The sequence below is a fragment of the Carlito syrichta genome, unplaced genomic scaffold, assembly GCF_000164805.1.
Source record: "Carlito syrichta isolate Samal-C Ts95f unplaced genomic scaffold, Tarsius_syrichta-2.0.1 Scaffold307338, whole genome shotgun sequence".
NCBI classification, from domain to species: Eukaryota; Metazoa; Chordata; class Mammalia; order Primates; family Tarsiidae; genus Carlito; species Carlito syrichta.
Window position 1 is genome coordinate 137,754 of NW_007251434.1, and position 27,980 is coordinate 165,733.

Consider the following 27,980-nt stretch of genomic DNA (forward strand, 5'->3'; position numbering starts at 1 on the left):
CGGGGCAGCTGCACCGCACAGGTGCTGGCGGGACAAGGAGGAATGGCGAGGCGCCACCGTGGTCCTCGGTGCTGCCGGCGCGTGCTGCAGTGAGACGCAGCCACTGCACTCACAGCTGCGCGACGATGCCTGGTGATGTGACCCTTTCAACCCCGGGCGCATGGGGCCCAGAGCTGCGCTTCGCGAATACTAGGCGCTCCATAAGCACTTGCGGAATGGACAAAGACAGACTTCTTGTCAGTTAGGGAGAGGGCTACTGTAACGCTCTGGGAGTTGTGAAGGCTTCCAAGAGGGCACAACTATTTGGACTGTTTTGAAATGAATGTAATCCCTGGCGATGGAGGAATAAAGACATCCCTGTATTTATCTCTCTTTTTCTTTCTTTCTTTCTTTTTTTTTTTGAGTTGGAGTCTCACTCTGTCACTCAGACTGGAGTGCAGTGGCCGCTCCCGGCCACCGCAGCCTCGACCTGCTGGGCTCCGGCGATCCTTCCGCCTCAGCCTTCCAAGTAGCTGGAACTACAGGCGCGCGCTACCACGCCCGGCTCATTTTATGATTTATTATAGAGATGAGGTCTCGCCAAGTTGCCCAGGCGGGTCTCGAAGCCGCGGGCTCAGGCAATCCACTCACCTCAGCCTCCCAAAGGCGCGGGATTACAGGCTGAGCCACCGAGCCCGGCTCTCTCTTTTTTTCAAGACATCCCTACTCCCTCTTTTTTTATCCATCTTGGATCCAGACAGCAGTTCCCTCTCCCCCTCCCGGAGTGGGTTATCAACAGAACCGAGCATCAGACACGCCTGCTGGGGCAACCAGGAATTGCGTGATCCACTTGGGACGTGCATACTCACCTTCACTGCAGAGGCGCCGCTTCTGAATTAATTATATGAAACTTTTGCATCTTTCCACACCTTACATGACTCAGTTTTTTGCTGGTGCGTTTTTCCTTCTTAGTTCTTCCCTATACCCACGACAAATGTTACAGCTTGGGGTAGGAGGTAGAAGGGGAATAAAGAAAGTAGTTGGAGTCCACTGGAGTATGAGGGCGGTTCCAGGGAACCGGTTCAGCGAGAAGAGCAGTGATTTTTCTTAGGTTACAGAGTCTGACCTATGGGAAGGATCTACAAACACCCTAAGGTGCAGCCAGCCCAAGTATTGTGGTAGTTTATTGTAGCAAAGCTTCTCTAACTAAAGCTTATGTTCCTGTTTACGGATCTAGCCAGGTCTTGCTGAGATTCAGGAATAAAAGCGTTAATCCTTGCTACGTCACTTAAAAAAATCACACCCCCTCTCAAGAGGTCTGCACAATAGTCCATTCTCGCGAGATTAAGAGGCTTTATTAATCCCACCCCCAGTCTATTAGTTACTAAGCAACAATACAACCAACCCCCGCAGTACTGGAAGACTCCGGAGCTCGAGATGTTTCTCCTCCACTGAGCCATCCTCTTTCTGAGCCAGTGTCAGTGGTTCCGTCTTGAGCCCCGCCCCTTGGAGCTTGCGAACACTCTGATTGGTCGATGATTCTCTCCAGGTGAGGACCCACGCGCCAGCGGGCGGAGCCGGGCGGGAGCACGTGACTTGCCGGCGCCTGGAGTGCCGGCCGCGGCCGCAATCTGTCGGCGTCTGTCTGCCGCGTTGCAGTGAAGCACCGGGGCCACCGCTGGGAGGGGTCTTAGGAGAGATCTTAGGGTGAGCAACAGCTGCGCAGCGCCTGGAAGGGGCTGGGCGGGCGGAATGGGGGGGCGGGCTCTGTGCACCCGGATGAGGTGCGGGGCGGTGATGCCCTGCCCTTTTTGGAAGTGCTGGCCCACGGGCATTGCTGGAAGAGCTTCGTCCAGGGATCGGGAGCCGAAGCTGTGTTTGGGTTGGAGGATGTGTGTGGTCGGTGGAGGAGCCGTGCACCGTCGTTGAAGCAATGGGACCTTCCGTCCTCACGAGCCCCTTCTTGTCTGAGTTTGGGGAGTGAGCTTGGGGCTCTCCCACCCCAGTTCGGATCAGGACTTAGCCCTTTTTCTGAGGTGACCTTGGGGAAATCTTTTACCACCTCAGCTCCCCAATGTGCCTTCTTAAGACTGTTAATTGGCGAGAGGGTGCATAGCAGGGCTTGAGAAAGACAATACCAGAGAAATGGTAACATGCTGGGGCTGTCTCAGGGTCCAGTTACAATTCAAGGAATATGTTTGAGATTTTCCCACTTCTCTCATTTTTTCAAGACTGAGTCTTATCATTGGATTAGGATTACTTTCTTGATAATGAACTTGATCTATTCATAACCCACCCCAATTGCTGTCACTACTGTGCCTAGGTTGTTAAAACTAGGATGTGAGGTTATGAGAGTGCTTGGGCAGGCAACTTAATTCGATTAACCTCCGTTTTTCAATCTGTAAAATGGGGAGAAGAAATAATGGTAGCAAAATCTGCCGTATTACAAGATTATGAGAAGGATCGAAGCAGGTAATAACGTCTGTGAATGTAAGCTTATAAGTGTAATGTTCTAGTGAAACTATCGGTGAGGAAACAGAGGGCTAAGGAAGCAGCTATTAACTGGAAGAAAGAGTGCTAGACTTAATTCTTGGCCCAGGATGCTTTTATTTATACTATAGGGATCCTCTGTGCGGAGTGTTTTGAGGGATGTCTCCTTCCTTTATATTGTTTTTGTCTCTTTCAGGCATCTGAAGAGCTGTCATGTCTGGGACATCTTCCTCAGAACAGAACAACAACAGCTATGAAACGAAAACCCCAAATCTTCGAATGTCGGAGAAGAAATGTTGTTGTGAGTTTTGGGAAAGAGGAGGGACTGCTCTCTCCTGGGATTTTATCTTGGGAATATAGTTGTAATTCTAGACTCTGCTGCTTGATGGGAGTAAGAAATAATTCTTTGACATAGGAATTTGAAAACATTCTCCAGGGTGGAATTTCCTGTCTGGAACAAGTAACTTGGTGAAATGTCTGTTCTTGGACCTAGGCTGCTGGTGTAGCTCAGTAGTTTCTTACCTCTTTAACTGTATTTCTGCCTACTGGAGCTATCTGCACACTGGATTGCTGATGGAAGTTAGTACAAGCAGTATTGTACACACAGTGAGTAAGACTGGAAGAAAGAGGGTAGAATACAGGAATTACTCAGGGCTGGTGATGTTACACGTTTCTCTTTAGATCTGTTGCGCTAAGTTTGGGGGAAAGAGGTGCTGCTCATTATAAAAAATTGCAGGTTGGAGCTGGTGCTACCTGGCTTCATTCCTAAGGTTTCCAGGGAATGAGCTTCTCTGGCACTTGACTTCTCACAATATCTTGAGCATCTTACTTTCTCACAGGTTTAGCCTTTGTACTTGGCAAACTATTTTCCCTGCAGGTTTGTCCCTCAAGGACAGCTTCCATGCCAATCTTTTAGACACAGACAAGACAGCAGGAGGGTTTGCAGGGAGGTGCAGCATTGTTTTCTGTCCCCATGCATCTGCTATTCCTAAGCTTCCCAAGAGGTCTGGGATACTGTCTCCTAGATGTTTTGGGGGAACTTCAAGAAATGCCAACTCCTGCCCTGCTTCTGAATTGTACCTTTTCTTTGGAATCCTATTAGTTAGTTCTTCTCATTTCAGTGGTTATATATATTAGCAGGTGGAAACAACTGACCATCATGAGACTGGGAATTGTCTCATGTTCAAAGCTTTCCCCAGGGCCTCAATCTTGATGTCATGTCCTTGTCAGTTTCATGATAAGTGATGATAATCTCTCTTTACCTAGCACCCATGAGGCCTGCTGGACAGAAGCAGCTGATTTGGATGTGATACTGGGGTCAGCCACACCTCTACAATTAGGGTCTCCTTTTTCTGCCAGGGCAGGAAGCAAGGTACTAAGGGCAAAATACCCCATGAAAGTTAACTAGTTTGGCATGAAGCTTGAGTGCACCTCTGGAGTCAGATTGCTTGGGTTTGAACCTGGCTTTACTAATTCCTAGCTGAGTACTGTTGTACAAGTTGCTTATCCTCTCCATGCTTTAGTTTACTCCTTTTTAAAGTTGATATACTAATCTCCCCCAAGGATGATGTAAGGATTAAATGAGAAAATATAGTAACGTATTTAGATGAGTGTTGGGCATATATTGCTAATGTGTGTTATTTTTCACAGGTAACTCAAGCTGCATGTAGTATTCATTCCTGAAATATATTTATTGAATTACACTCAAATATTGTACTGAGAGATGACACTCCCTGTGAAGAATTGTTTTTTCAGAAAGAATGTTTTCTCAAAGGAACCAACCTATAGGGAAAATCATTGGCAAAGTACAAGTTTGACAATACTGTAATCTAGATTTGGGGATCTGGGATGCCCCCTTAAGGGTGGGAGTATATTTGCATTACTAGGACAGTTGATCCAAAAGAGAGCTGGAGCTAGGGGCCAGAGTCAGTAATTGTGGGAGTCTCTGACTGCACGATGCCCAGTAAGTCCTTTTTAACTTTGCTTTATTCTCCACACTAGGAATCTCTCCTGCTTGCCTTCCTAACTCTGCTGCTGTTTTTCTGCCTTGAGGCCATCTGATGAGTCAAGGAAGCAGTAATCCCTGTTTTCTTTTCTGACTTCTAGACTCTCATTCTTGCTCTGGGCTCTAATTTCTTTTTTCCAAGCTCTACTGTCTTCTCTACACAGCTTTTTATCCCTCATTGGAAGTCTCTGGGCTGTCCTAAAGCTACCGTTATTATTATTATTTTTTAACTCCAGTCTCTTCTCACTTCACAGCTGGTCTGTGAGACTGTTGAAGCCGTAGTTCAAGGAGGAAACACAGTTATGAAGATATGTGTCAGTTGGTTTCCTTTTCCTCTGCCACGAATCTGTACTTTAGAGCAGGTTCCTCTGTCTGCTTAGTGTTCACATCAGCAGTTGCTTTTTGAATAGCCTAACCGTTGTTCCTTGCTGCTAATTACACCTGTGTTGGCTACCTTTGACTCTGGGAAGTGACTGGGCTTTAAGTCGTCAGGGCTGAAGAATGACTCCAGGGAACCAAAGCCTCCAAAGGAGCATTACTGGGACTTCATCTGCTCCAAAGTTAGGGTGAAGAGGGAATGCTGACTGAGGAGCCTTTAAGGTGCTCGGATAACTGGTTTCAGGACTCTATCAAGGGGGAGGGAGGTGTCTACATGCCTTTTTTTTCTTTTTCTTAAAATTTTAAAAATACATTTTCAGTGGATCTGGAACAGATAAGTTCCTTTCCCTGAACACAAAAGCAACACATGTTCATGAAAAATTCAAGCAATACAGAAGGTGAAAAGTTAAAACAAAACAACTCTCACAATCTCTCCTTTCTCTGCTAAGTTTGATTCTTTAGACAACTTATTCTGGTGTGCCCTATTAGTGAATTGGTTCCTGCTATACATACTCTATTCTACTGCCATTTTCTTTCTTTCTTTCTTTCTTTTTAACTTTCTGTATTTTGGACATCTTTTCATGTTGGTAAATCCAGATTTCTCATTTGGCATTGTATGAATATGCCAGTTTTCTACTGATTGACATTAAAATGGTTTCCACTTTTTCGCTTTGACAGAGAATGCCACAGTGAGCATCCTGGCATGTATATCTTTGCAAGCTTGTGACAACAACTTTTCCTATAGAAATAATTAAAGAGAAGATAGGCCTATTGGAAATGACCAGTGTTACTAATTTACTCTCTAACAAGTTCCATAGTGTGAGCTGTTTTCAGTGTTTCAAGATACTTGATGGCAGTTGGGCATTAGGAACTATAGTTGCACTGGTTAACTGAAATACCAACTTTCTTAGTGTTTGGCTTGCTGTTATGTGAATTGGTTATTTCATGCCTAATCAAACAGCAGGAGGTAATCAGCAATTTTTATGGTTTCTGATGAATAAAAATAAGATAGTGAAACATGATTTATGGGCAGCATATTTCAAAATATTGGGCCTGACCTGGGCACAGTGGCTTGCATTTGTAATCCCAGCTACTCAGGAGGCTGGGGCAGAGGGATGGCTTGAGACCAGGAGTTTGAGACCAACTTGGGCAATGTACAATGTAGCAAGTATGTCTGCCTGTCTGCCTCTCTGTATGTGTCTGTCTGTGTCTCTGTCTATCTCCCTCCCCATATATATATAATATTGGAGATATTGGGCCTATTTAGAACCAATAATGGAAGACCTTCCTTGGTCATGAAAAGCTTGGAACCATTGTTTTCCTAGACTATCCTTCAGCATTAAGATGGAAAGCATAGTTGGGTTTGTCCTGAGGGTCTCTTTGTCCAGTGCTGACATGAGACACAGGACCTAGTAGCTGGGACTGAATGGGCAGTCATGAGACTAGGGCTCTGGTCAAAGTTCTGACATTGACTTTCTACTGTGGAACCATTGGCAATGCTCATAACTTTTCTTGGACTTGAGTTTTTCCATTTATACAGGGGAATTCATCAAGTCCTATGAAGGGAAAATGAGTTTAAGATTGAGAAAATGAGTTAAACCTAGTGTAAAAAAGGTAGAAGAAGTTTCCACTGTATGTCAAGAGGAGCGTTATATCGTCTCTGAAATTAACAAGCCAGCATACCATTCAAATTAAGGTGGTGATGGCAGGTGGTTTTGTTTTTTTTATCAGGAAGGACAGAATGTTCCTAGTTTTGCCAGTGTGACTGTTTGAGATAGGAAGTGTGGTTCAGTTACATAGTAAATTGAGAAGCTGGGTTGCAGCAGGTGTGTGTGGGCGCAATCTAGGCAGAGGTGGGAGGTGTGCTGGAGGGCTGCTGCGGAGTCCTTGGTGGCTGGAGTCCCTGGTGGCCAGTGTTTTCTTTTTATTCTTAGCATTCGCTGTTCAGTTTGGTAAACACAGGGCAGCTGGCTTCCTGGTTGCCTTCAGAGCAGCTCCCAAGTATCAGTTCATTTTAAGCTGAGAGTAACAGGACCTTTGGGGGAAATGCCTAATGGGCTGGAAGTTGTAGACAAAGCAGGCCTAGAATTGCAGGTAATGAGCTATATCATGGGGGATTGAGAAGAGTGTGGTGCTCAGCTGAGCTGGAGAAAGTGAAGACGCAGGGGATTTTACTACTTAAACCTGAAGCAGCTGATCCCATGCAGAGTATCTGTCTTGTAGGGGTCAGTGATTAGGGATTAATGCCAGCTGAGGCTGCAGAGTAGTATTTACTCGCTTTTGAGCTTCCTGTTTGGACAGAGATGAAAGGCATTTATGTTGCTCCATTACGTACCTTAGAGGGGCTGTTGCCTAGACTCAGGAATTTTCCGTGTGCAATGTGGAGAACAGCCTAAAAGCCAAGCCCTCTAGCCCCGCAGCTGAGTATCCACCCATCCCTCTACTAGGGCCACTCTGGCTTCTCAGTACTTCTTGCCAAAAACCTTCAGGAAACTTTGACTTTTCCTTCTGAGGTCACTTCTTCACCTGGGCCCCTCTGTTCACTTCTCCACTGAGATCTTTTACATTTCTTTCTCAAAATGTGAAAGATGAATTTTACATTCAAGTACCTCCATTTTACCCAATTCTTTACTCTTTGGGTCACTTTGTCCCAGAGCAGAGAAACCAACAACTTGCAGGGCACCTTCTGGAAAGCAGTGCTAGGAAATGAAGGCAAAGATGTTTCTTTCTCTTCCCATCTTATACAGAGCATTCCCTCGTCGGAGCCAGCAGAGTCTGAATCCTCCCAGATGACCTTAATTTGGGTCTTAGCCCCAGGACAGTGACTGGCAGTAGTGCAGGTCCCTCTGCCACCTCTTCTCTGCGGCAGGATGGGCTGGGAGGAGCCAGCCTCTGTGAGCCAACTGAGAAGGAGGCTTTTCTTGGATGGGAGAAAAGCTGCCAAGGAAGCATGAGACCTGGATTCTAGTACAAGGTCTATCCTTGACTCATTATGTGTCCTTAGACAAGTCACCTGACCTCTCAACATCTACTTTGCCCCACCTGTCCAGTGAGACTTATCTCTGTAAATGAGCAATCCTGAGATTAATTTACTAAAGAAAAGTAGACCAGTGACTGTTCATGCTTCTTGGTTGTCTTGCTTTACTTGGGCCAAGGAGGCAGGCTGGTGCTGGTACCCGTTGTAGGCTAGCTCTACCATGAAGCTTCCTGAGATCTATTCGGAACCTGTGTCAAGTGGGCTTTGCCAACTGATCTCACTGTGTTTAGAAATTCTCATTTAAGGAGGAGCTCATGGCCTGAATGCAAAGGCCAAAACAGCTAGGAACAGGGCTCTTTTTGTAGTAAGCTGATGCTTGCCTAAGGCTCTCAAGGGATGGGTGGGATCCTCAAGATAGAAATGCTATTGGGCCTATTATGAAAGTCAGCTCAGTTCTGCACTGGTGGAACCTCCAGGCATGAGACCTTCCTTCACAGATATATCATTTTTGTATTACTGGGCACTCATGTTAGGGAGGACACCATGGCTAGTTACTCAACATTGCCCTCTTTCCTGGGTTACCTCTGTGAAGACCTCAGACATGTGGGAAAGACATATCTTGCTTTGGGTACCTTCTAGAAGTCTGTTTCAGGAGGGTCTGCCTGATATCTCCTTATTTGCCTTCCCATTCTTCCTGGACTTTTGCCTCACAGGTTTATGAGGATTAAACGAGATCTGGACTAGGGAGTTCCTAGCTCTGTGCATAAACCTTATTAGGCTCCTAGTCATTTAATTCTCTTTTGTTTCATTTCCTTCTAGCATGGGCCTCCTACATGACCAATTCCCCGACTCTAATCGTTATGATTGGTTTGCCAGCCCGGGGTAAAACTTATGTGTCCAAGAAACTAACTCGCTACCTCAACTGGATTGGAGTGCCAACTAAAGGTTGGTGTGGATCATTACTTGGGAAGGGAAATTATTAGTTCTTGAGCCTCACTGCCCTCTGGGAGACTTATTCTTCCTGGTATCAAGGCTATAGGGTACTTCTGGCAGAAATAGAGGTTACTTTCTGGTTTACTGGATTTATTCCCCATTCTCCTGGCGTGGCTAGATTGGCCTTGAGGGAATGCCTCTGATAGAAGTATTATGAATTAGGTGAGTATAGGGCTTTACATTTGAAAGACCTGGCATGTGCATTATCTTATGTAACCCTAGCAGTATCTCTGTGAAATAGAATAACAGGAAATTAAAACTCAGACAGCTCAAGACTTGTCCAAGGTCTGGAAAGTCAGGAGCTGAACCCAACCCTTTGACTCTTTTTTTTTTTTTTGAGTTGGAGTCTCTCACTCTGTCACTCAGACTGGAGTGCAGTGGCTACTCCCGGCCGCTACAGCCTCGCCTGCTGGGCTCTGGCGATCCTTCCACCTCAGCCTTCCGAGTAGCTGGAACCATAGGCACGCGCTACCACGCCCGGCTAATTTTTTGATTTATTGTAGAGATGAGGTCTCACCAAGTTGCCCAGGTGGGTCTTGAACCTGTGGGCTCAGGCAGTCCGCTCACCTTGGCCTCCCAAAGTGCTGGGATTACAGGCTGAGCCACCGAGCCCGGCCACTCTTTGACTCTTAATCTGGTATTGTTCCCAACCTATCATGCTGTTTCTTTCATCCTCTGGGGCCCTCTGACATTAGGCCAAGAAGTCCCATTTGGTAGGGCCATCATATTGTTTTGCTGTTGAAGGATTTGGGTGTCTTCTGCAGTGTTTAATCTTGGGGTGTATCGGCGTGAAGCAGTCAAGTCCTATAAATCCTACGACTTCTTTCGGCATGACAACGAAGAGGCCATGAAGATCCGCAGGTGAGTCTTGTTTAAGGCCCGATCTGCAGGTCAGTTCTTGGCCATCATGAGACTGGGTGTGATAAGGTTTTGATTTCCCCTCAGTAAATATCTTTTTATATATTTTTTTTGAGTTGGAGTCTCACTCTGTCATCCAGGCTGGGGTCCAGTGGTATGCTCACGGCCACTGCAGCCTCGACCTGCTGGGCTCCGGCGATCCTTCTGCCTCAGCCTTCCAAGTAGCTGGAACTATAGATGCGTGCCACCACACCCGGCTAAGTTTTGTGATTTATTGTAGAGACAAGGTCTCATCAAGTTGTCCAGGCTGGTCTCGAACCCCTCAGGCTCAGGCAGTCCTCTCGCCTCAGCCTCCCAAAGTGCTGGGATTATAGGCTGAGCCACTGTGCCTGGCCCAGTAAATATCTTGTGGGGATGCTAAGGGTTATCTGATGGGCTGGTCGCCTTGGGCTTGGGTGGGTGGGAGGACGGGGCTCACGGTGATGCCTGTAGGCTAAGCCTGAGGAGGGATAAGGTCAGTGAATTGGGGCAGGGACAGGAGGAAGATACAGGATGGTGTAAAAAACCTCTGTGGAAAGGTTGAAAGATCCAGTGAGGAAAACATTCTGACCAGTGGGGAACTGAGTGGGAAGGGATGTGATTCCTATAGCAACCCAGCTGTGGGTGTCTCTGGCTGTGTTTGCGCTTAGCTCTTCTTGCTGGTTTCCTTTGCTCTTATGGCAGACAGTGTGCTCTGGTGGCGCTGGAAGATGTTAAGGCGTATCTCACTGAGGAGAGTGGGCAGATTGCGGTAAGCCTTATCTGCTTCTTCTCCTGGTCCCCACCCTTGCGGCAGCCTAGACTACTTAGTCCCTCCTTAGGTCTGCTTTGGTGGGGTTCCATTTCTTTCTTTCTTTAAGATTTTAATTGGCTGTATTTGTGATTCTAGAATTCACGGCCACTGCAGCCTTGACCTATTGGGCTCAGGCAATCCTTCTGCCTCACCCTTCTAAGTAGCTGGAATTACAGGCACACGTGACCATGCCCAGCTAATTTTCTTGATTTATTGTAGAGATGAGGTCTTGCTAAGTTGCCCAGGCTGGTCTCGAACCCCTGTGCTCAGGCAATCCTCTCACCTCGGCCTTCCAAAGTGCTGGGATTATAGGTGTGAGCCACCGTGCCTAGCTAGGTTTCCATTTCTTTGTCCGTACTCATTGTGTGTTTTCTTCCCAGGTGTTCGATGCCACCAATACCACCCGGGAGAGGAGGGACATGATTTTAAACTTTGCCAAGCAGAATTCTTTTAAGGTAGGCTCTGACTCTGTGCTGGAGGAAAAGAGATGAGTGAAGGTACGGGGTTAGGATGGGAGCAGATCTGTTTGATTCTCTTTTCTTGGCGCGTACTCCCAGTTCTTGAGTGTTCTGGACATTTCTGTTCTTGGGGTGTATTGGCATGAAGCTGTAAAGTCCTTTCTAAGAACTTTGGCCTGTGTGGTTTGAGGCCCAGGGCATGTGGTAAGAGCTATTTTTCAATGAGGAAGCCTTAAGGCCACTTTCATGAAGAAAATCCTGGGAGATGTGGTGGCTGGGTGGGGTAGGTGAGCATGTGTTCTTAATTAACAACCTGGTATTACTGACTGGTTTATCATTGCCTTCTCCATGGCCAGGTATTCTTTGTGGAATCTGTCTGTGATGATCCTGATGTCATCGCTGCCAATATCCTGGTGGGTGACACCCCTGCTTACTACTTCCTCTTCACCTTTTGTGCCCTATCTGTGTGGGGAGAAGGAACTGGGCAATGAATGAGATAAATAGACATGTTTAATCTCGCACAAAGATCTTTTCTATCTGCCAGTGTACCATTAGGTATTTTTACACTCTTCCCTTGGGAGTGGAGACTCGGGGTTTGAGGCATAAAGTAAGAATTAGCTGTTGAATGGAGACAAGGACTTAGACTGCAGGAGTCCTGGCTCTGTGTTCTAGGTATTATCTGGGTGCTGAGACCTAGATATTAGAATAGATCAGACTCTTCATTATCTGTCCAAGCCAACTTATAGGAAGGACGTTTGCCTAGCAGTTGTCTCGTAGTGCAGTCGATGTTTTATGCATTGAACTCCTTATGCCCTGTGGGGTTGCAGCACAAAACAGTCCCCATTTGATGGGTTATGCTCTGCTGTGCCAAATAGACATCTGTGTGGTCTCATGGTAGGGCATCCTGGCAATGTGGAAACTTGGGGTCATCTGAGGAGGAGGTATCTGGTTCCAAGTCATGCATTAGGGTCACACATCCTATTCTGAGTGGTAATGGGAAAAAATTGGAGCCCATTCTGTTTCCCAGGAAAGTACATAGAGGGATTGGGGCCTAGGAGCAGCTTCAACTGCGTGACTGCCTCTGTCCTTCAGCCAAGGGCAGGCACATGACTCCCCAGTTGTCTACTTTTTTAATTGCCAGGGTCACAGGAGGCGGGGGTGCTCAGTGAGTGGAGTGCCAACATTCCAGTGAAAGGCTACTTTTATGGACTTCTTTTTCTTTTTTTAGCAGTGGCTATTTGTAGGAGGGCTGTTAAGGGCAAACCTCTGACTAGGCCCCTACTGGTTCCTATGATTTCAGGAGGTAAAGGTGTCGAGCCCTGACTACCCTGAAAGGAACAGGGAGAATGTGATGGAGGACTTCCTGAAGAGAATTGAGTGCTACAAAGTCACCTACCGACCCCTTGACCCTGACAACTATGACAAGTAAGATTTATGGCCATGATTTAGAGGGTCTGAAGCAAAAGCCTCATCTGGAAAAAGAGGCTTTCTCCCTCTATCTCCTAACTTCCTTCTGATTATCCACACCTGTAATGTTCACATTATTACAGAGACGCAGGGTACGGCTTTGTAGCTTTTATTTGGTTTGCATCTTATACTTGGATCACTCAAAAATTTTTTTATTATCAATTTTTCCTCTGTATTCTCTAGAGAATGATTTGTCAATTTTAGTATTTTTGGAACTTTAAATTTGGGTAATTCTTTGTTGTAGGAGCTGTCCTGTGCATTGTAGTCTAGCAGCATCCCTGGCCTCTCTTTGCCCACTAGATGCCAGAAGCACCTCCTGGGGCAACCAGAAATGTCTGCAGACATTACCAAATGTTCCCTGGGAAGCAAAATCACTGCCAGTTGAGAACCACTGCTTCTAATCAGTAGTTCTGAACTAGGGTATTGTAGGACACTCCTCAAAGATGTCTCATCAGTTTGTGATCAATTTTTAAAGTTTTCTATACATATTATTTATATACTGTTTAAATATATGTATGTATATCATGTACAATATACATTGTATATATTACATATTGCATATTATATGTATGAGTGTGTGTGTGTGTATAGATTTATATATATTTTATATGCAAAGCCCTCAGGAACATGTCTGATTCAGATAATGTCTGATTAATGCTAGCCTTCAACCATGGTAGCATCTATTGGTGATATGGTATAGAATACGGATTAACTTGTCACGTATGAGGTGATGAGCCATAGCAAAATATCAAGTTCATGTTGAAGAAAGATGGTGTACACATGGAAATCTGCAAGAATATGACCTTGTGAAAGAGCATGCATTCAGGGCAGTAACGAGCTTTATTCAAATAAGGTTCAGACCTGCAGTCAAGCAAATGGTGGGACAAATGTACATGGCACACTTACATTGCTGCAGTGGTCTGTTTAATGTTTTGAGCCTTTCAGTTCCTTCAAGTGGGTTGCCTAGAATCCCTTTAATACAGAAGTTGAAAACCACTGCCCTAGATAAGGCATAAAAATCTGTTCTTCAGTTAGCCCAAAGTTCTACCTAGAAAAACCTTTTAGAAGACTATTTATGTATAAATAAATGTTTATATATAAATGTTTGTAAACAAATTTGTGTTTGTAGATGTTTGATCTGGTAGTATGGTGATTTGCAGCATTCTACCATTCTTTTCCTGAATTTTTTTTTTTTTTTTTGAGTTCGGGGTCTTACTCTGTTGCCCAGGCTGGAGTACAATAGCACAATCACAACTCATCACAACTTGTATCTCCTGTGCTTTAGTGATCCCCTCACCTCAGCCTCTCAAGTAGCTGGGATTACAGTTGCGTGCCACCATGCCCAGCTAGTTTTAAAATTTTTTTGTAGAGACAAGGTCTCGCTGAAGTGCCTATGCTGATCTCAAACTCCTGGGCTAAGCAGTTCTCTTGCCTTAGCCTTCCAAAGTGTTGGGATTAAAGGCATGAGCCACACTGCATCCAGTCTTTTTTCTGAATTTTTAAAAATGAAGCTTGACTTATTTTTATGGAAAGAACAATCCCATGATGGCCACAAAGTAAGCAGTGTCTGAAAGTACCTTTGAGAGCAGCTCAGTTTGGTAGATGCAGGGAGTGCATAGACATCCCAGTGTGGTTCCATGTAGACATCCCTACTTATGGTTCTTCTGCTTCCTCCCCTCACCTCATTGCCGGTGTTGCCATATTCTGGCCAGGTCTTGACTGCCTCAGATGGGGTCTACTCTTCTCAGCAAATTTCAGACTTAGCAAAATCTTCAGGTCATCTTGTCTAGCCCCTGGTGAGAAGTCTGAATTCTGTTTGCTATGTTTATTTACATTGCATGGCACAGTACAGACACTGAGGAACTGGTATGGACTGTCTAGAAGTTCAGGAAGTTGTACTACTTCTTGATTTTGAGGAGTGATCCATCTCCTACCATTGTGATTCCATAAATATTGGTACAACAGAGGAGAGGAGGAAGAGTGGTGGAGAGCTGCTAGTCACTACAGGAATCCTTTCCCTCCTACTCTTATTCTCAGATTTCCATACCCAGGGAATTTTTTTTTTCTCTTGCTGTATCCCAGAGATCTTTCTTTCATCAAGGTGATAAATGTGGGCCAGCGGTTTTTGGTCAACAGAGTACAGGACTATATCCAGAGCAAGATAGTCTACTACCTCATGAATATCCATGTCCAGCCTCGTACCATTTACCTTTGTCGGCATGGAGAGAGTGAATTCAATCTCTTGGGGAAGATTGGAGGTGACTCTGGCCTTTCTGTGCGGGGAAAGCAGGTGAGTAGTTAGCCAGCAGGTTGGATATCCTGGGCTTAGAGTTAGAAGGGCATAGTTGAGGTCATCTCTTTTATCCTTTTCCTTAAATCCCATTTGGGCTTAGGCTATGGTTTCAGATAGTCAGGTAAGCACTCAAGATGTTTTCTTGCTCACTGCTTTTAGCTCTGTATTGCAGAGTGGATAACCTGGGCCCATTATTGCTATGATCGTTCTGCCATCAGATATTTATTGGGCACAACTTGTGTTCTTAGCTCAGTACAAGGTGCTCCAGTTCATTTGCTTTTGGTTTTATATTAACTATGTAACACCTTATAGGTTTTGACCATGGCTATACATATTGCCATTACAGGCCAAGTTAGCAGTCTTTGTGTATATGTGTGTTGAATGTGTGTGTATGTGTGTGTTCCTTTTTAAAAATTTTTTTTTTTTAATTTTTAAACTCCAGTTTTCCCATGCTCTAAAGAAGTTTCTGGAGGAACAGGAGATAACAGATCTCAAAGTATGGACAAGTCAGTTAAAGAGGACTATTCAGACTGCTGAATCTCTTGGGGTGACCTATGAGCAGTGGAAGATTCTAAATGAGATTGATGCTGTGAGTAGGAGACTCTGGTAAAAAAAATCCAATAAGAGTCCATGTATTCAGGCAGGAACTCTCAGAAGTCACTAATTGGGTGCTTTATCTGGGAAACTAGAACCACAAAGTAGAAATTTCGAGGAAGCTGAATCTATGGCCAATTCAGGGGTTCAGGGAGGACATTTGCATCCCTAGTCGGGATTTCCCGCTTGTTTTAGTACCTGTGCTGATGATGGGACCCAAACCAATTTTTGACCTAGCCCTTCTGGCACCTGGTGAGAATGGGGCTAACAAGGATTTATTTTGTGTTTGTATAGTTGCTTCCCAGGAAAAAGGAACAGCTAACAACTCACCTCTTTAATTTCTTCTAAGAGCATTTGGTCAGCTATTCAGGAAAAGTCCTGCCCCAAATTTCTCTTGGCTTTCTCTGTCCTTAAGCATAAAAGTCAACATTTCTTTTTTCCTTCCTCTCTGTCCTTTTATTTCTCCTGCAAAACCTCCCGTTCCTTCAGTTTACCTCCCTTCCTGCTTCCTGTTCCTCTTATCCTGTTGACCTTTCAATTCCCCACAGTAGTAGGAGAAAGCGGCAGCTCAAACTAGAGAAGCTGCCTCCTCTCTGGTGTGGTCCTCACCCTGGGAGTCGCAGACACCTTGGTGACAATCAGTTGCAATTCATGAAAGGATTCAGCACAGTGCCTGGCATGTAGTAAGAAACTAGCATTCTTCAGAGTCATCTTCCTTATTTGGGAAGGGGCTGGTGTGGGTCAGTCTACCTCTTCAAACCAGTGTGGCTTTTGCAGGGCGTGTGTGAAGAAATGACCTATGCAGAGATTGAACAGCAGTACCCAGATGAGTTTGCACTTCGAGATCAAGAGAAGTATCTGTATCGATATCCTGGTGGGGAGGTGAGAGTTCCCTCACGTGGGGTGACTGTCTAGCCCTTTGCTGAGGGTTTAGCTTTAAATTAGATTAGGGATTGACTGTGATTTGGAGGGTTTAGGCATCATTTATCCTCCTACACTTGGGTCATACTGGGTTTTGAATGACTCATTAATTTTTTAAGATCTGCAGGGAAAAGGGTGACGACATCCTCTATGTTGAATATAAATAAACATGGCCTTTTCTACTTTTCTACATTTTTTTCATTGTACTACCTCAATCCCACCCTCACATAAGCAAGTGGAGTCAGGTAGATATGCAGAATATGAATTTTTTGCCTATCATTTTCAGAGTTTCAGGCTGTTTCCTGGTCTAAGTGACTTCATATTATAGGGATGTACAAGGGAAAAGTAAGTAAAACAGATTGTTAGAGGTCCAGGAAACCCCTAGGAGTCTCTTGTTGTCTTATTGCCATATTAACCTGTAGGAAGAAAAAAAAAAATACAGGTTGAACTCAAACTTCCTCTACTTGACCTGTAGTTTTCTTGGTTTGAATATTGCTCTTGAAAGATACGATTATTCTCAAGAGGTACCAGGGCTGGGGGCAATTAGCCGGCGACATCAAGTCGCCAAACCTCTAGGAGGAAAGCCAGCTTGGGAAGAAGAAGTGCCCTCTTGACTCTGGAGCCCAGCCACTGAATTGGCTGCCAGCTTGTGCTTGGCCTCTTACCAGTCTGCTTCATTTCCCTCTACAGTCATACCAGGACCTGGTGCAGCGGCTGGAGCCTGTCATCATGGAGCTGGAACGCCAGGGCAACGTCCTTGTCATCTCCCACCAGGCTGTCATGCGCTGCCTTCTGGCCTACTTCTTGGATAAGGGCGCAGGTGCCATTTGAGGGAAGGGCTGGGAGCATGTCCATGGGGAGATGGCTGTACTTGAGGTAGTACCAGGATCCCTGGCACCTGGACCTCCCCGTCTTCCACTCAGATTACAGTACACTCATTCTCTGGGAAGCAGTGTAGGGTTCCAGCAGCCACTGGATCAACTACATATAGAGTCTGCTCTACTGCTTCAAAGGCCCCCAGTGGAGGGTGGCTGCTGCTGATGCCCCTTGATCCTGCCTGGCTGACACTCTTGTGGTTGAATATTCCTAGCATATCACTCTGACTACTCAGAGGGTGGGATCTTAGAGGCATCTTCATCTTTTGGATTGGGAATAGGGCAGTTTGTGGGTAAGAGCAATAAGGAAGTGCTGCTGCCTTCTCTGAGACATCTTCTCCTCCCTTCCTGATCTCCCTGAGCTACTGGGAAGCCTGAGTTGTGGAAGCCGAGCTCAGTGTCCCCGAGCTGCTGGGAAGCTGTTGAGGCTAAGCATTGGTGGCCTTTGCTGTACCCTGGTGGGCCCCTTCCTGAGTCCATCTCTGGCTCAGCACTTATTCCTGTTTTGTCTGCATGGAGGGATCTAAGATGGCCTTATTTCTTTCCTTAGCCACTCAGCTTGGGTGACTTTTTGGTCTTGAGAATTGTCTGGGGTTTAGAGGAGGAGCTGTACAACTCTAGGTGGTGATCAGGGAAAAGAACACTCAAGATGAGCTCCTTAGATTCTCTCATTCACTAACTTGACCTTGTTCTATAATACTAAGAGACTTTTCTCACCTGGTCTTTCTGCTTTCAGATGAGCTACCATACTTGAGATGCCCTCTCCATACCATCTTCAGACTTACTCCTGTGGCCTACGGTAACTATGAGCTTAGGGGCTGGCAGGCAGTGGGGCTTGAGAAAGGTCAGGATATTTTAATTTTCTCTGAAGTTTGTCCTTCAAGTGCAACTTCATCACCCCTGTATTCCAGGGAAGTTCTGTTGGTGTCTTCTGTTTTTAAAGGTGTGGATGGATGGATGCATGGATGGATGCATAGATGGATATACATACACTTATGTTATACTTTCCCATAATTAAACTAAATAATATTCCTTCAGACTTTTTTTTTTTCCTGAAGGCTTCTTCTCTTTCCTCTGCTTTCTCAGGGTGCAAAGTGGAAACAATTAAACTCAACGTGGAAGCTGTGAACACTCACCGTGACAAGCCAGCTGTAAGTATCTTCCCACAGTGAACACACTAGTTTCCCTGCCACCTTGAGTTTTTGAACTTTTGGCGTCAAGAGACTGGGATTTCTTTTAAATACTAAAGAGAAACAGATCCAGAACTCATATCGAATATAGTCTGCTTACTTCCAAAGGAAGAGATATTGGAATTAGTATTACTTTTTAAAATTAGTATCCTTCTTATGAATCTTTTCCTTGAGGGTTGGCTCCTAGAAACTCATTTAAATGTAGAAAGCATTTGGCTGAAGTGAAATGCAAATATCCCCACCCCATGCCCCCCTGGAAGGTCTCCCTTTGGAAAGCAAGCGCCCAGAGGAGCCTCTAAGGTAGAGGTTAAGAATTTGAATTTGTTCTTAGGTCTGTCCCAGGTAATCTGTGCGATCTTAAGTAAGCCCCTCCCTTTCCTTGGGTCTTCTTCCTGCTTCGAAATATCATGCTCAAGGAGCTTTCCCCTCTACAAGCCTTTTAGTTCCCTGGTACTGGGAGACCAGGCAATGTCCCGTGTCCCATGAGAGACCCTATGTGCAGAGGAGCAGGAGTGAGGGAAGCTGCTGTGGTTACAGGCATTATTTAACCTGTATGAATGAGCTTTTGGCTTGGCTTTCACTTGTGTGGTGTCCCTCCATTTCCAATCAGAACAACTTTCCCAAGAACCAAACCCCTGTAAGGATGAGAAGGAACAGCTTTACGCCTCTGTCCAGTTCGAATACAATAAGGCGTCCAAGAAATTACAGTGTTGGGAGCCGGCCCCTCAAGCCCCTCAGCCCTCTCCGTGCCCTGGACATGCAAGAAGGGGCCGACTAGCCGAAGACCCGTCAGCATTCCGGTGGTGTAACCGTGTGTTTCCCTCCATCCCTGGCTGCCTACCCTTGTCACTAATCACCAAGGAGTCATTTAACTTCCTCCCCCTGCCTCACCCCAATACCTCACCATTGGTCTTAACACAGAACATGAGGTTTTGTATTTACAGACCAATTTTAGCTGTTCTCCAATTGAAAACATGTCCCCACCCAGGGACAAGTTGGCGGATCGGGTCTTTTAGGACAGGTCCTCAGACGGGATGGGCTGGAAGAGGAGGAAAAGGATACACTTCCTTGGGGCTAAGCATACCCCATACACGTGGTTCTTCTCTCTGTTCTCTGGTATCTAACCTTACTGATGTCCTTGTGTTGGTGAAATGGGGGTGAATGAGGGTGGGGGGAGAACAAAGGCCTGTTTTTCCTTTTCCTTTGTCTCTTTAATGTGTGTTTTACTCACAGTCTTTATTTGACTGCTTGCTTCCCCCTCTTTCATCTCCTCTTTGGATTTGTCCATTGTCATGCATGGCGTTGTCATGTCTGTCTAGGAAGAAGTGGGTGGTTGGCAAGAGAGAAGTCTGGCTCAGTTTATGCTTTCTGCAGTGGCCTAAATGGGTCTGGACTTGGGGTGTCTTTCCTTTTCCTGCTCCCTTCATCTCTAGCCAGGTCCTGCAAGGGCCAGCCCAGCTACAGAACATCCACAGAATACTCTGGAGCTTGCAAGTGGACATAGGGTGAGAGTTCTTGCATCCTTTCATGAGTAACAATCCCAAGTCTTCAATGCCTAGAGAAAGCTGGCTCTGAGGACATGGAAAATGTCTTGGTTTACCTTTTTAGCTCAAAGAGTTGGGCATGGATCTTTTGGTGTCTGTGGAGTGGGGTTTAGGAGAGTAGGGCAGTCTCTAGCTTTTGCAAGGCTCTTGTAGGGCAGCCACATGTTCTCTCCAGTGGCTCCCAGGTTCTTTGCCAGAAAATCACAGCAACCTTCTTGCCAAAGCCAGTGGCCTCTGGGCTATTTAGAAGGACAGAGTTAGAATCAGTAGTCACCACTGATACTTGCTCAAGGCAAAAGGCATAGGAGAGTTTGCTAAAGCTGCTTATTATTTTCTAATAATTTTCAGCACACTCTAAGTTTAAAAATCAAACTTTCTTTATGTGAGCAATTTTTTCCCCCTAAAGGTGGAAAAGCTTGATGATGAATTTAATCGCTCTCATTGGAGTATTCTTTTGTTTATGAGGAGAAATGATTTCATCTTGATATTAAGAGGGGTCCTTGGAACCCTGTGGGGTCTAACTCTTGACTGCTTGTATTTATCTATTCACTTCTGTCTTTTCATATTCTTTACAGGATTAAACAGGAAATGTTTAGAGAAGGGAGTTCTAGCCCCTTGGTGGCCCATAATGGCTTACTCTCTCTCCCAGTTTTGCATGCAAAATGTGTGACTATTTGTACATTTTTCAGGGAGACAAGTTTAGCATTCTCATAAAATTTTTAAAAGAGATAGGTGACTTCCCACTTCCCAGCTTAAAGTTATCAGCTTGTCTTTTAGAGGTAACCAGTGAGAACAAGTTAGTTATTTTCCAAGGCTGTTTTTGTTTGGTAATAGAAGACTTTTTGTTGTGGTCCTCATTCAGAATTATTCCTTAGAGAATCCCCTTTAGAACTTTTGAAACATAAACTTGGCTGTATCTACTTTATGCTTAATACTGAGTCAGAATCTTTGGAATTGGAGTCCGGGCATGTGTATGTGTTTAGATAGCTTCCCTGATGATCCTGATTCATAGCTCAGGTTAAGAACTTCACCTTATGAGGTTGGATGGAAGATACAAGGATAGTAGTTCCTTGGACAAAGCATCAGCCGAGAAATTCTGAATTCCTCTTAGCTCTGAAATGTCAGTTCTTTGCAGTTAGCAGTTTGAGCAGATCATATTATTAAATGAAATAACCCCATTGAAGGCAGGCTGCTTTGTTTTAGACAGTTATTCTACATTTTAGTCCCAACACTGAATTAAATAATTGTCCTTGGATAATAACTGGGGATTTTAAGCACTCTGGAAAGAGATAGTGGCAGTAGACCTCTTAGGATGATAAAGAATAGTCATCATAGGCAGCTGACTCCTGACTCTGAGTCCTTTATTCATACATCTCAAGTAGGATACCATAGCTAGTTTCCAAAGGCTGCTTGCCCCTAGATTCTTGTCAAAATTATGTCCCAGATGTGAAGCAACTTGCTATTCCTGTTTAGATGTTCACTTAGTGTCTTCGTTTGTGGAGCTTTGGACTATTGGGGCTGATGGTATGGGAAGGACATACAGAAGTAGAAGTAAAGGTCCTTGCCCTGAAAAGTTATTTTGAAAGATAGGACCTATAATTTATAACAAATGAACACTTACAAAAGAGCAACACACAGTGTAATGTGCTTAATATCACAGTGGGGTACAGATTGTTTTTCCTGACTTTTCTCTTGTCCAACGTCTATGAGACTACAATGGTTAAGGAGTGGGGATGCCCCCCACCAATGTGAGAATGAGATGTGTATGTGTAGCACTTTTACGGGGTTGCCTTGTCTACCTTTGGTTGGATGGGGGCATCTGTGGCCTAAATGAGCATTCAGGCTTTTCTCCTGCTGCAAGGTGAGAGTAATTCAGAGCTAATGAAAGAGAAGAGGGAGCACTTTGATCCAAAGACTTTGAATTTAGACTTACCTACTCTTAGTAATGGGGTACTTCTCTAACTATCACTTTGTTAACCTGTTACAAACCCCAGCCTTAGAGACAGGTCACTGGGGTGTTTATTCTGGTTCTTAGCCTGCTGATTGTTTCTCCATTCTCCCCCTGTGCTAGTTTGCTTCCCCCAGAAGAGTAACGAGGTGGGCTTATTATCCACAGGTAGGACATGAGTAATTGTAATTTGACAAGCCAGGGTTTCAGCATCCTTCAGTTTTTAGAGCAAGATCCCTTCAGAGAAGTTCAGCAGGAAGAAGCCAGGAGAATATATAATGGCAAAGAGCTCTTCCTTCAAATTTTTGAAAAACCTTACTTCCCATCTTTTCTTTCCAAACCTTCTCTCCCCTTCTTACTAGAAGGTGTATTGGTAGTATATACACGGTACTATCGTTGTGTCTATATCACAAGTCCTGCAAAGAATAAATGGACTTGAGTAACCTTTGCTGAGGCTTTAAGTTTTGTTTGGGGAGAAATAAGTAAAGACATTAGCATTTAATCTACTGGTGTAAGCTGGATGTGGTGACATATGCCAGTAGTCCTAGCTACTTGGGAAGCTGAGGTGGGAGGGTCACTTGAGCCCAGGAGTTTGAGACCAGGCTGGACAACCTAATGAGACCGTGTGTGTGTGTGTGTGTGTGTGTGTATAAAAGAAAAAGAAAAAATGTATAAAATGGGGAAAGCAGAATTATTATCTATTCTGTTTTCTTATCTTTGCTTCAAAACTGAACGTCCAACACAGATTTTAAAATGGAATCTAAAGCATATTTAGAGAACCTGTTTTTGTTCTTATCTCCTAATTCCCAAATTGGAATTTAGCTCTTACTTATTATCTGTATAATCTTTTATTTGGTAAGGGGATGGTTTTACATTGAGTTGGAAAGTAGAATAAGAAAAGCCTTTAAAAACATGCATTGCTCTAGGGATCTGCCCTTTATCATTGCCTCTGGTTTTCGTTTTTTTGTTCATTTCCCAAGAAGTTAGGGATACATTATATTTGTACTCTTAAACTGAATGGTTGAGTATCCCATTGAGGATCTGGGTAATCCTCTTTGCAACTCACTTTTGATCTTCAGAGGCATTGACATTTTGAAGAAACATATGATATAGTATGATACAGCTTTTTGGAAATAAGCCCATCTTCTGGATTTTTTGGGAGCAGGAAACCTGAGTTCCAGAGAAACCCATTGCTGCTTGGAATGGCCAGTAGGCAAGGGAAAGTGTCTAGTAATTGAGAGAATTTTATCTGGGTTATGTAGTCTTATGCTCATTCCCTTGTCTTTGCCAAGCCCAGAAGCCATGCTGTGTTCATTGCCAAGAAATCTGATAGATTTACCCAGCTTTTCTTGTACGTATTTTGACTTGTTTGTGTTTTACAGTATTTTTATTTTGACAGTATATAATCATTGAGTCAGGGTGCAACATTGGCAGGATAGAACTCTGACTCCCCCTTGAGGTGACACAGATGTCAGGTATGTGTCCAGGGATTTAATTTAGACTCATACCGTTCAGAAGACTGTCTCTAGTAAGATCTCTGTGCTGACTGACAGGCTCTGGTAGGCTCTGTGTGTTGACTGACTGATAGACTAGTAGAGTCTATGTCAACTGACTGACTGACTGACTCTAGTGGTATCTGTATACTGATAGACAACTTATATTAGTGTCTGTATGCTGACTAACTGATAGGCTAGCAGGAACTACTGACTGACAGATTCTTGTAGAATCTGTGTGATTGACTGATTGACAGACTCTAGTCTTGTCTATGTGCTGATAGTTTACCTGTTTTTTGATTATGTCGATTGGTAGTATATGCATATTATTGTAATCCTCTGTCTATAGCACATGTCTTACAAAGAAAGAAACTAAACACTCCATGTGTTTTCTTTATGGAGAAGTGCTATATGCTATGATTTTTACTAGACATTTCTTGTCCAGTAGTGGACAAATTCTATCACTTTGTAAAAGAGAAAGGTTGTACATCACTTGCATGGTATTTTGTGAATGAGCTAAGAGAATGTCTGTTCAGAGCCTGAAGTTGTTACCTCCAGTCCCCTGCTTTGTGGCAGGACTTCACTTTTGCCATCCATTTCTAAACCCTCTGTGTCCTCTGCTTACCCTGTTAAGGAATGTAATATTTTATTGGATAGTGCTGCTGTTTTTAGTCTGCCACTCATTTGGGTTTTCGTCCTAATCTGATAACTAAAAATGCAAAGGAAATTTTGCATTCACATTTGATTTTAAGAGTTTGCAAAAGTATTCTTTCCAGTAAGCCTTTCCTCGGATGTCTGTGACCAATATTTACCTACTTGATGTTTTTGTATCTGAATTGCTTATGTCCTTTTTTTTTTTTTTATCATGTTGGAATATCAAGATCAACTCATTCTGGTATGGTGATGGTTTTGCTGTGACAAAAGCAAAGGCCTGATCACAAGTGGTGCCCTTTGGAAGGGGATGGAGTGGGAACTGAACACCACTGAGGTGAATGGGAAAGAGGCTTGATTGGGAAGCCTAGGGGTAGAGTTCTGCAGATTCCCTAGGCTCCTCTGTGTTGGAAGTAGGAACGTAAGTCTTTAATCTGGTGACACAGATAACAAAATATGCTACTCAAATCCACTTAAGGTATAAATAACTGTTATTTGAAATGTGTTTTTGTGTGTGTGTGTGACATGTGTGTGTGAAGAACGGGTAAATAAAATTCTTGAGTAACTCGAACCCATCAGAAGACTTCTGGGTGTTTTGTTTTGCATTTTTGGTTGTGTTCCGCACTCACCCCCCACCCTTAAAGCTTTGCCTCATGCTGCACAGTGACTGAGACCCAGGCATGTCGACATAAGTTCTCAGTGTAATTGGAGTCTGTGGTGTAGGCCTGAGCCTCTTCTGCCACCTTCTGGGGAAGATGGGGAAGACATTACGGAAAGCACGTGAACTTCAGTAGCTGTGTGTACCTGTTGGTGCCTGTACAATAATTTTTGTAAAATTACATTTGACTGCACTGTGCCAAGACTCCCGTTAACAACATGTAACTCTCATTATCAATTATAAAGAAAACCTTTAGAGATCTTTTATAATTTAGTGGAATGTTGCTCCTAAAATATGATCTGCCTATTTCTAAAGAGATTACAGCCAGTGGTATATAATGGCCTTTAACTTTTTCTGGGTCAGGAAATACAGGTGGGATTGTTTTTACCAATCCCATGCCTTATTCCTTATTCCTTGTTACCCTAACAAAGACCATGAGCTCATTAGAAATGCGGAATCCCTGGCCCCATCCCAGACCTCCTACTGAATCAGGATCTTCATTTTAACAGGTCCACCAGGTGATTCATATGCACATTTTACATTTGAGAAACACTGTTTTAGGGGAAGAATTTCTCACAGGGTAAAACATTAGATCCCAGTTTATGGGAAGACGTTGATCTGCTCTGATGACTGATTTCAGAATGGACTGGGATAACTACAACAGTAGAGACTCTCCTCAGGGGCTGAGTAGCTCCTGGCTACAGCAACACTTTCTTGGCATGGTTCTTTGGCTGATGCAGCCTACATACTCTCCCTTTACCAGAGGGGTCCCAAATGCCTCTGCTTCATATCTTTGGGTGTGTAGTTTATCGTCCAGATCTGAAAGGAGCACCTGGTCAGTATAGTCACCAGGTCAGCTTCTCAAGGAAGGAAGCCCATGACTATGCCATTAGAGTTTGACTGACTACCCACAGTCAAGGTGTGTAAAGAGGAAGGCTCTGTGGGCACAAATTCTGTCAGGAAGTTTTTTGACTTCTAAACAGGTGGAAGGAGACATTTCCTTCCATGGTGCTATCACCATGGTGTGGTCTCTAAGAAAGTTGTGACTGTGACTTTGAGAACAGCAGTCTTCTACTTGCTAGTTGTAACAAGCACACAAGTGTGTTCATGCATGTGTGTGGATGTGGGGAAGAGGTGGGTGGGGAAGAGGGGAGAGTGAAGTGAGATTCTGTTCTGCCGCTTGGCGGTGGTGTAATGGCTTTGTATCTCTTTCTCTCTGGCCCCTAGGCAGCACAGACCATGCTGGCTGCACGCAGACGGCCCTCTGCAGCGTCCCTCACATTGCTCTCCTGATGATGTGGAGGCTCAGGCCACACCTCTCCGAGGGACTGGGATCTACTGAAAAGCTTGGGATGTCAGCTCCACAGAGGCTAGAACAGGAAGTTAAGTTTGGGACTGGACATTTGAGGCCACCAAAATGAGGCCCTGGAAACAATGGCACCACATTTCTTCCCTTCATGCCTAATGGGAATATCAGCTACATGGAAACACTTGACTTCCCTGTGCCTCAAGATATTTGACAGCCTGAACTGATTATTTTTATCATCTCTTTGCTGGGTTTGGCCTGAGTTGGCCAATCTCATTCTGTCTAGGTATTTAACATCCTACCTGTGACTGTCTGCATCTCTTTCTGGCTATTCTTTGCCTCAAATTCAATTGCACCTCTTCAGTTTTAGTTTCCAAGTGAGAAGGCTGAACTCCAGAAAGTCTTTTCTGTGTAGCAAGAGCTAGTCTCTGCATTCGTTCCAGGCAAGCAGACTAGAGTCCAACATACACATGCTAGCAATTACCATTTGCCACCTTGGAAATGAGAAAAGACACCAGGTAAATGGAGGGAATCTGAGAAATTCAGTCCCTGAAACATCTCTTCTGCAGTAACAGAAGAGCATTGTCAGTAGCAACCTTTTCATTTAGAGAAGTTTTTCTTGGTCCAGGCCCTTCAGGGCAGGATCTGAATGTGAGATGCCCCAAAATGGGTACCCATCTTCTAAGTTCTCTTTTGTAGCTACTGTATTTTCTACTTGATGTATTTGCCTCTCATAGCTAAGATGGCTCTTGATATAGTTCCCCTGAGTGGGTGGAAATGTGGAATAGAGAGAAAATTAGGGTGGCATTTGCAACACATGAAGAAGTAAAAAAAGCTTCTTGGCTTTTTTTGAAGTTTTTTGGCTTCAAAACAGGTGGAAGGAGACTTGCTTTTCTATGCAGTCTGTCACCATGATGTGGTTTCTAAGAAAGTTGTGGCTGTGACTTCGAGAGCAGTCTTCTGATGCCTGTCTCTTGGCTAGCTGTCACTATTGTGGTCAACTGGCCTCTCATGTAAGACTTTAGGGGAGCAGGGAAGAACCAATGCATTAGTCATTTGGCTTCCCTTACAGATAAGCCAGACTGCTCTTCACTAGGTCAGTGATTGTCACATGTACAAATATGTCTTTGTGAATGTGATTTTAACATGTCACTACTCCTGAAGGAGAGTTTGAAATCCCTGAAGGATATTATATCTTAGACACAAACTGTTTTGTTTTGTTTTTTAAGAATAGTATGTTTTTTTATTTGTTTTTGTTTCCTTTTCACTCAAATGCCCGCTTGCTGGGCAAAAGGGTGAGTAGCAAGAAAAATAATGAAATGTGCTCTTCCCAAATGGTTCTTTTATACTGTGGATGATACAGAACTCTGTTACCTACAGTGTGATGATCTGGACTGCAGGCAGTTCAGCATTCAGACACTAGGAGCTTATTTTATATGCACAAAGCTGCCTTCAGAAAGGCTCCTTACTCTGCTCTGTAGCAGGTGATTTTCACCTGGCTGCTTGTAGCATGCTGTACTGTAATGATTTTGTTCTTTTTGTGATGTGGATTCCTCTCTGCATCTAAGGCTGTTTTTTGATGATCAGACAGTGTTTTTATTTAGTTATTTATTCTATCCATGTAAGGCATTTTTGAGTCTTCATGTCACTGTTTGCATGTATTTAATCAGAATGTCATGTAATTTATCTTGTCAGGTTTTGTTTTGGTAGAAATTTAGGTAGCTTGAGCTTTTAAGTCTAATGTCATAGTATTATCTTAAGTTAAATTTCCAGATTATGGATATCTGTCTTCTATAAAAGGATAAGAACAATGTTAAGGGACAGTGGTTTTTTTGGAATACTTTTTCCTCGTCGATTTTTATTATAAGTATAAACCAAGAGATGCATTTCTCTGGAGAAAAGTTTATCTCCTGGATTAATAAAATCATGCTAAAATATGCGAGTAATATGTATTGCTTTTGTAATAAGAAAATACAATAAAAGTTATTTTTAATTAAAAAATGAGATTAATTTTTAAGATCACACACAAAAGAAGATGCATTTGTTACGTTATACATACACAAAATATTA

At 44.0% G+C, this 27,980-nt stretch overlaps 1 protein-coding gene across 2 annotated transcripts; it reads left to right on the plus strand.

Moving 5' to 3' along the window:
• The first annotated feature begins 1,568 nt into the window (after positions 1 to 1,568).
• On the plus strand, positions 1,569 to 26,618 carry PFKFB2 (6-phosphofructo-2-kinase/fructose-2,6-biphosphatase 2). Of its 2 annotated transcripts, none has more exons than XM_021715734.1 (15): positions 1,569 to 1,686; positions 2,666 to 2,767; positions 8,649 to 8,774; positions 9,587 to 9,683; positions 10,404 to 10,470; positions 10,893 to 10,967; positions 11,327 to 11,383; positions 12,271 to 12,395; positions 14,520 to 14,727; positions 15,173 to 15,319; positions 16,102 to 16,206; positions 16,936 to 17,065; positions 17,857 to 17,919; positions 18,207 to 18,271; positions 25,832 to 26,618. In XM_021715734.1, exons 2-15 carry the CDS (start codon positions 2,683 to 2,685, stop codon positions 25,895 to 25,897), a joined length of 1,416 nt encoding a protein of 471 aa, XP_021571409.1. In that variant the 5' UTR covers positions 1,569 to 1,686; positions 2,666 to 2,682; the 3' UTR covers positions 25,898 to 26,618. The 2 variants fall into 2 exon arrangements, with proteins under 2 accessions (XP_021571409.1, XP_008062624.1); XM_008064433.2 differs by lacking the exon at positions 25,832 to 26,618 and adding an exon at positions 18,921 to 19,353.
• Positions 26,619 to 27,980: the final 1,362 nt, after the last annotated feature.

What these genes read in the sequence shown, in the direction of transcription:
- PFKFB2 (XM_008064433.2), top strand. Translation starts at nt 2,683, where the DNA reads ATGTCTGGGACATCTTCCTCAGAACAGAACAACAACAGCTATGAAACG. An exon ending in TCATCGCTGCCAATATCCTG is followed by an intron (nt 11,384 to 12,270) that starts GTGGGTGACACC and finishes CTATGATTTCAG; the next exon opens with GAGGTAAAGGTGTCGAGCCC. An exon ending in TTTCTGTGCGGGGAAAGCAG is followed by an intron (nt 14,728 to 15,172) that starts GTGAGTAGTTAG and finishes TTTAAACTCCAG; the next exon opens with TTTTCCCATGCTCTAAAGAA.